General features: G+C 33.0%; 1 protein-coding gene across 1 annotated transcript; it reads left to right on the top strand.

Moving 5' to 3' along the window:
- Window positions 1-6,042: 6,042 nt before the first annotated feature.
- On the top strand, window positions 6,043-8,431 carry LOC111906891 (proteasome subunit alpha type-5). Its single transcript, XM_023902665.3, has 10 exons — window positions 6,043-6,156; window positions 6,300-6,344; window positions 6,623-6,704; window positions 6,800-6,880; window positions 7,194-7,307; window positions 7,403-7,504; window positions 7,586-7,644; window positions 7,764-7,866; window positions 7,949-8,014; window positions 8,122-8,431. The coding sequence occupies exons 2-10, from the start codon at window positions 6,331-6,333 to the stop codon at window positions 8,212-8,214; spliced, it is 714 nt and encodes a 237-aa protein (XP_023758433.1). The 5' UTR covers window positions 6,043-6,156; window positions 6,300-6,330; the 3' UTR covers window positions 8,215-8,431.
- Window positions 8,432-8,666: the final 235 nt, after the last annotated feature.

Below are 8,666 nucleotides of genomic sequence, written 5' to 3'. Positions count from 1 at the left end.
TTAAGTTACAATTTAAACAGGAAATTTACAGCTTATTGAAGTCGATTCACAATTTAAAACACAAAAGTTACAACTTAATACACAAATCATTTATATTTTAACACAAAATCTATATTAGATTCACAATTTAATATAACCAATTCACAACTTAATACTGTCTATTTACAGTTTAATCACAAAATTCATTATGAGTAAACTACCACATTTGATATGTAAAAAATAATGTATTCACAGCTTAAAACTTTAAGACCTTCATTAAAAATTCGACAAATTAGGAGTAAACTATCACATCTTTTGTTTATGAATTAGTTTTCTAACAATTTCCAACTAGTTTTTTGAAGTCCAATTAACCAACAATGAAGTAGGTTTAAATGAAGAACTAGGTTTTATATAAAGTCTTTTTTTCGGAATCTATTTTTAATTATAAAATTTTTGCTAAAACTCTAACTAGACAACTAAACTTAGAGATTTATAAATGGACTAATAATAAAAAAGAATAAAACATTGTGGCAACCTTTTATTATTTTAATAATAGTTTAGTATTTTAATAAGAAAACTATGAAGCTCTCGTATCTAACCAGATTTGAGCAAAAAACACATTAAAAAAGACTAGTTCAGAATTTGTTCAAAACTTAATATAGTAGTCTTTCATAGCTTAATAGATACATTTTTTTCATTGAGGCATTTTATCAAACACCTTTTATGCATCTGATTTAAAAAATTTTCTATCTAAACATTATCATCATAAAAATACACAAAGAATAGAAAGATGAGGAGGTATAAAAAATCTGATCTGGTGGTAGAATCATCGTCGACCACCAAGAAATGCGCAACAACCACCATATCTACAACTAAAATACGCCAAACAAATCATTTCTGATGCAGATCTGATGGTATCATGAATATCTGAGATAAGAGATGAATGCATACCTATTGGAGTTTCACCGAAGCGACGGGCAACAGAGGTGGTGGTGATTGACGGCGTTAGTGTCGTTCCTCGGTGTTAGAGCTCAAAAACATTAGATCTGATGCAGATCTACGTGTTTTTCATCGAAAATCATGGAGAAAGAGATATAGGAAAGCTCATCGTGTTTAACCGGATCTGAGAGGAAGCAACTATGCTAGCGGCTAATGGCGGTGTGGTTTGTCGGTTTTAGAGCTCAAATACGTTAGATCCAGTGCAAATCTAGTCACTTTTCATCGTAGATCATGAAGAAAGAGATGGAGACGAGTTTTTTGTATTTCACCAGAGCAAAGAGCAATAGCGGTGGTTATTAGTGATGGCTTTTGCCGACAATGGGGTTTTTGACTCTAGATCTGAAGTCGGTTGCGGTCAACGGTGGATTTGAAGTGAAAAACTTTGGAAACTTAACATTCCGATGAGGGAAGGTGGCATGTGGCAGCGGTAGGTGGCGGACATAGGTGGTAAAACTCATATTAGTGTTTGAGTTGTTGGGAGAGTTTAAGAGAGTTTCTTGCAAAAAAGATTTGTAACTGTTTGAAATGTTATCAGATTTTTAGATATTTGTTGTTAAAGTTAAAAATGACTATTAGAATAGTTAAAAATGAGTGGTTATTAGAGTTCTTAATCTTTTTTTTTTATTCTTATTTGAACATTTACATATATATATATATATATATATATATATATATATATATATATATATATATATATATATATATATATATATATATATAGGGAGATGATCAAATGAGAACACTTAAAAGGTTGAGAACGCGAGAACAGTTGTAGACCAATCATTTTACGAGGGCATAAATGGAATTTTACCATCTAATTAAATTATGATATCCTAAATTTTAGTGATTATGATGACAATTACCCAAAATATCTCATTTCTAGATCCTTCTCTTTAATGAACCAATAATTAATAAAATCATGATTTAATATCTATCTAAGAAAATGTTTTTTTTTTTCATTTTATTTTTCATTTTTATGTTTTTATTTTTAGAAATCAAATATCAAGATAATGAATAATTTATCGGTTTACCTCATTTATTTAAAAAAAATATATCTTCATAAATAATGATTTATACATTTCATTTAAAAATGAATAAAATTGTAAATTATAAATGAATTAACTCAATTGTATTTATGAATACACTTATAAAATCATAAATGAACAAAACCCGAAAAAAGATTATAAAATCAACTAAAATGGTACTCATATATTAATAAATAAAACACATTTCTATTCATATAAGAATATAATTATAATAGTAAATGAATAAGTTAGAATATATATATATATATATATATATATATATATATATATATATATTTTTTTTTTTTTTTGACACGGAAACTAATACTACAATTACAATTATAAATGAATAAAACACATTCGTGCTCCTTCCGAAAGAGGTATTGGTGTAGATGTTTCTTTGGTAAATCTCCCACCTCCCACTATATGTATGTTTATTCATTGTATCTGCAAAAATGTTAAAGAAACAATTATGTATAATTATATAGTCATTCACACATAAATACACTGATATTCACAAATGAATACCCTGTTATTCATAAATAAATATAATCATTCAAACATAAATTCACACATAAATATACTGATATTCACAAATCAATATAAGAAAATAGTTGTTGCCCTTTCGTTTCAACGCTCAATTCATCTCTTTTCTCATTCCTTTTTGTCAAGTATTACCATACCAAAAGTACCATTTTAATGCTTAATTTGCTTGTGAAATCAAAGACCAAGAACAACTACAAAAAATTACATTTCTAGTCATCGTTAGTTGTTGAATTTTGAATAAATCAAGACCCAAGAAACCTCCATTGAACCCACTTTTTGTTGTTGAAATTGATGAACTGATTTTTGCTCCTTCTTTCCCTTTCTTCTTCTTCGTTCCCTAAAAAGAATAACCACCAGGATTGGGTTGTATTTCCGGTTAAATCAAAAGAGGCAGCGGCCTCTTGGCTTTTTCCCCTCACCTGAATTGTTGTGGTTGCTTGCCTTGATCCTCTCGGACCAGCCTCATGGAGTATTCATTGATGATTAACTGCAAAAATGAGACATCTGACATTATATTCGTATAAGATTACAACTGCAAGCATTCAAGTTCCATTTTTCTGAATTTAGGCATTTCATCGAGCACCTTATGTGCACAACTTATCTTCTTCCCCTATTAGCTAATTTTAATGAGTAAAGTACCATACCTGAGAAACATTTTCAAGCAAAAGAATTATGAATCTTTGGTGCATACAATAAAATAAAAAGCAGAAGAGGTTCAAATCAGCATAACATTTGGCTTTCCAATTGATTTTGTAAGAAAAAAAACTACACATGTACAAATTCGAACAATATATAGCATTGTAAGGCTCCAATCAAGAGAAGAGGTGGATTTCGAACAACATTTGCAAGGAAAAAAACATAATGTTACCTGATTCAAAGTACTTTGTCACTACCCTGCTGCTCCGGAGTGGATGATCAAAATCCAGTAGTGTATCGCTGCTTGCTACCACCGATGAGTAGCAGTCGAGTTCACCAAATTGCCGACAAGGTTAAGAAAAAGATATGTCGGCTGTAAGTCTCACTTTGAATGTGATGATGATGATGAAGAACGAACGTCATCATCGGGGTCTACCACTGTTCGCTGCCTTGCGCTGGTGAGTAGATGTCGCCGTCAGCCGATGAGTAGAAGTCGTCAAGCCGATGGGATCTTTGGTGATGGAAGCGACGATGCATATACAGGGGAAATGGGGAGTCAGTGTCGGTTGTTCAGTCGATGCGTCTTATGAAACCCTAGAGAGAGATATAGAGAGGATATAGGTACGAGAATTAGAAAGGTAATAGGTGAGAGAGTGAGAAATTATAGGAAATAGGCAAAGTTGCAATTCCTATAATACCCTTCTTACCATTTAAAAGTTACACATAAATGCCAATAGTTTTAGATTTTTACATAAATCACCCATTTAATATTAACCATAGATCTTAGTATTTAGATGGTCCATATTTGCTTTCACGTTCTCAACCTTTTAAGTATTCTCATTTGATCCTAATCCTCTCTCTCTCTCTCTCTCTCTCTCTCTATATATATATATATATATATATATATATATATATATATATATGGAGTTTTATCAAACATATTTATATGTAGTTTTATTTTTTATTTTTTTCCTTTTAAGTTAGTGTGTTGTAATTTCTAGTACATATACCCATAAAGACAATGGAACGTCTATGTGACTCAACTCTGATATTACCATGTCTAAGAGAGTTTGGTTTCTCCACATATACACGTCGTTCCAATGTGTATTCCGAGTGGATTTAACTAAGAAACACTTCTTTCCTAACTGATTCTCAACTTTGTCTTGGAATTCCTTGAGCATGACAATAGTTTTAGATTTTATTTTTAACAAATATTATTACTAACATTATCTAGTGATATGAAATTACTTTACAGGGCCGTATTTGAGAGGGGGAGGGGGGAAGGTGGACAGTGGCACAGGGCCCCGAAAAAAATAGGGGCTGAGATTTGGTCATATTGTCTAATACAAACTCTCGGTATTCGAATCCCTTCGTTGTTCAAGCAAAAACATAAATTTCTTATGGTTCAAATCGTTCAAACAAAAACATAAATTTCTTATGGTTCAAATCGTAAGCCCACTTCTGTTTTCTTAAGTTAATACAAATTTTCCGTGTTCGAATCCCTTCGTTGTTCAAGTGCGTGCTTTTTAAATTGGGTTGAACTTCTTTTGTGTGCTTCCACAAAATTCTCGTGCCTAGATTGCAAGATTCTTGATGTAATATTTTATTAAATTATTAAGTAATTTTTTAAAAGATTAATTACTTTTTCTGGGTTTTAATACATTATGTACCCATTTGTTTCACTAATTTATAATGACTTCCAAAAAGATAATGATAGTGAAGGCTTTTTGTTATCAATAAGGAATCCTTGAACGATTGAATGAGAAAAGTATATTTTTGTCACATTTTATCAATGACTAAACTAACATGTAAAATCTTTATTTTATTAAAATATTATATTTTTAGTGAAATTGTAGTATAAAATATCAAGTCCGGAACAATTAGTCGGTACTCATTAAAAAAAAATAAAGTTTATCGCTGTTTAAAAAAAATAAAAACAGTTTATGTAATTTAATTCGTTCCACGTTAAAACCTAATAGCCTTTTTTTTCCGGGTCATACAAAGCATTTGAATCTTCAAGACCGACTCTGTTACTTTATCTTATATATTAAAAACTCTTATAAATCTCAATAAAATATATTTTATTTGTTTATCCTTGTGTGGCGGTGAAAATTTTGGAAAACAAGAATTCCTTTATATATAAACCATGTTTTTAGATTGAACAATATTAGGGATGAGCATATGGATCGGGGAACCGGCCGGAACCGGCACCGGAACCGGATCTCGATGGAACCGGTTGGGTCGGGACCGGGACGTTATTTTTGTGGATTTTTTGAACCGGGAACCGGTAGGAATCGGAACCGATATAACCGGAACCGGTAGAACCGACAAAAACTGGAACCGTATGATGTTATTTTTCAAGGACCGGTTCCAACATTTGAAGACACGACAAGAACCGGTAGGAACCGGGAACCGGTAGAACCGCCGGGCCGGTTCGGTTCTTGATTTTGGCCGAAGCCGGTTCCCGGGTCGGGTCCGGTTCGGGCCGGTTCCGACCGGTTCGGTCCTTTTGCTCATCCCTAATGGCTCAAAAAACGATAGTGTGTTATCGTGTGGAGGAGTCCAAACATTGTGAGTTAATGACACTATACGTGAATTATAAATTGACCCAACTATTAAAACAAAAAATACGACTTATGAAAATTACATATCTCAATCTAGCATGTTATGAGATCCAGATATAACTTGTTGACCTCGATTGCATCTAACAAAGACTTTGTTTTTTGTTCGAGTTGTGGGCCTTAGACAGAACTCATGGCATAGAGCCCGAACTAGTTGGGCTTTATCTCTGTTATTCTATTTGGGTCGGGTTAGACCGAGGATTCGACCCGATCGACCAACAAGAAGCGACTGATGGCTTGCTTCCCAAGAAGGGCTTATACTCGAATAAATAGACTAGTAAAGAAAATTTGAAGCAATTTCGATCGGAGTACGTCGCCAATCTCCTCTTTCGGAGCTAATTTACCAACAGGTATGTGTTTGATTCATGGCATGGGTTAACATTGAATTACGATATTGTTTTAGTCGGCGAAGTCCACCAATTAAAACCCTTAAATCAAATTAGTTTCGTTTCTGGAACCTAATTATCTATACTGATTACCATATCGTTTACAGAGATCTATTAAGCCGTTAAATTCAATCGAAGATGTTTCTAACCAGGTAAAGGCATTTTGATTACAAATCTGGTTTTTTCTTCGGGTTCAGAATCTTATTTTCTTCAGTCGACAAAACCACAATGAGTGAAGTCCGGCGACGGGTAACCCGTCCGTCATGTTTCCTTGCCCTAAAATTGATCGGCGATCTTCCATTTCAAATGACGTAGTTTCCGGGCTTCTCATTCAACTGACAAATAAAATCCAGCCGGAACTTTTATCCTAAGTATGAAGTGGTTCCCCCAAAATCGCTGTTTTTTAAGCTGATGTCTGGGTTTTATGTAGGACTGAGTATGATAGAGGTGTTAACACCTTCTCTCCAGAAGGCCGGTTGTTTCAGGTTGAATATGCCATTGAGGCCATTAAGGTATATATATATTGATCATCGGCTATTAGCTAATATTATGAATACAATGAAATGATTTTTATATGTGTGTGTTTGGCTGTTGATTATGATGACAGTTGGGTTCGACTGCTATTGGATTGAAGACGAAGGAAGGAGTTGTTCTTGCTGTTGAAAAGAGAATTACCTCTCCACTCCTGGTATGTCCATTATATGTTCTCCATTGATGTGTAGGTCTGGTTTTAGATGTTTGAACACTGTTACTAGAATTGTAGATGGTTGATAATTGGGGACATCTATCCGTTACTATAAACCAAATATGAATACTGTATTTTATGGGAAATGTCACATACTTTCTTTCATATGGTTTGTGTAGCAACCTTTTGCCACTTAACTGTTTAAGTTCATGCAAGTTCTACAATGAAAAATCAAAATGGTGGCTAAATAATCGTAGAATCCAAACTATGAAATAGAATTGACATATACTCAAAACATTACATGTTTTATTTTCAGGAGCCTAGTAGTGTTGAGAAAATTATGGAAATTGATGAGCACATTGGGTGTGCCATGAGTGGATTAATTGCAGATGCACGTACACTTGTTGAACATGCACGAGTTGAAACTCAGGTGACATTGATATTATTATTATCAGTCACTATATAATTTATTATAAAAGAATTCCACTTCCACATTGATCTCAATATCTAATTATTGTATTTCAGAATCATCGATTCTCCTATGGTGAGCCAATGACTGTTGAGTCAACCACCCAAGCTCTCTGTGATCTGGCACTGAGATTTGGTGAAGGAGATGAAGAATCTATGGTTAGTAATTCAACTTATTTACTTATTTCAAGTCTTCAACTAACATTTTTTTTTAAAAAAAAATTTGTATTCTTTTTGCAGTCTCGACCTTTTGGTGTCTCCCTTCTTATTGCTGGCCATGATGAAAATGGTCCCAGTCTGTAAGTAGCAATATTTTTTTAGGGATTTATAATAAGTGATAGATAACATTTATAAAAGTGCAAATTGTGTGTTGCTATTTCCTGAAATTTACCTTTTATGAAACTGTTGATATATGCAGATACTATACGGATCCATCAGGCACATTTTGGCAATGCAATGGGAAAGCTATTGGGTCAGGGTCTGAAGGTGCTGACAGTTCTCTTCAGGAGCAATACAACAAGGTTTTATATTGTTTTCATTTCATTTTATTATCTCCAATTCCATTCACCCAAATGCTGGATTTGCTGATTCCGGTATTCATAGGATTTGACTTTAAAAGAAGCTGAGACTATTGCTCTTTCCATCTTGAAGCAAGTCATGGAAGAAAAGGTCAGTATTTGTATTTTTTCTTTTTTTTTAATTTTGTAATAAGCAAAATATGTAAATATATGTTGATAGTAAGGAAGATCTTATGGAACATTTTTGTTTGTTGTAAGGTAACTCCCAACAATGTGGATATTGCAAAGGTGGCGCCTACTTATCACTTGTACACCCCTGCTGAGGTGGAAGCTGTTATTGGTCGCCTATGAAATGGGAAGAGTTTTATTGACAAGTTGTAGACTTTTTTCGTTTGGTTTCCTTAAAAAATATGTATTTTGTACTAAATTGCCAAGATTTTATTATGTTTCTGTTCATTTATGGTATTTGAACATGAGACCCTTTTTTTATGATTGTCAAAAATCATGGAATTAAAATTGGAGACCTAGAACTTTGTTTAAAAGATTTAACGAGTGTTGTTGAAAAACATATAGCTTCTTTTACAGATATATTTTAATTCAAGTCTTTTTAAGCTTAATTTTTGTCCAAGTTTCACAAGAATCATTCAAATGTGAATTTGTCTTTAGATCATCTCCATCTCTATGCGTTAGTGGTCTTTATGTGAACAGATTTTCAATCCTTGGATGGAAGAAAAAGATTGTTTCTTTTTGACTTAATAAGCTTAATGGGTTAAACACTTAATTTAGACATCTATAAATGGTTT

This window comes from Lactuca sativa, chromosome 4 (genome assembly GCF_002870075.4).
Source record: "Lactuca sativa cultivar Salinas chromosome 4, Lsat_Salinas_v11, whole genome shotgun sequence".
Lineage (NCBI taxonomy): Eukaryota > Viridiplantae > Streptophyta > Magnoliopsida > Asterales > Asteraceae > Lactuca > Lactuca sativa.
Note: the sequence above shows the minus strand (reverse complement) of the source record. Positions and strands in the feature narration are given on the sequence as shown.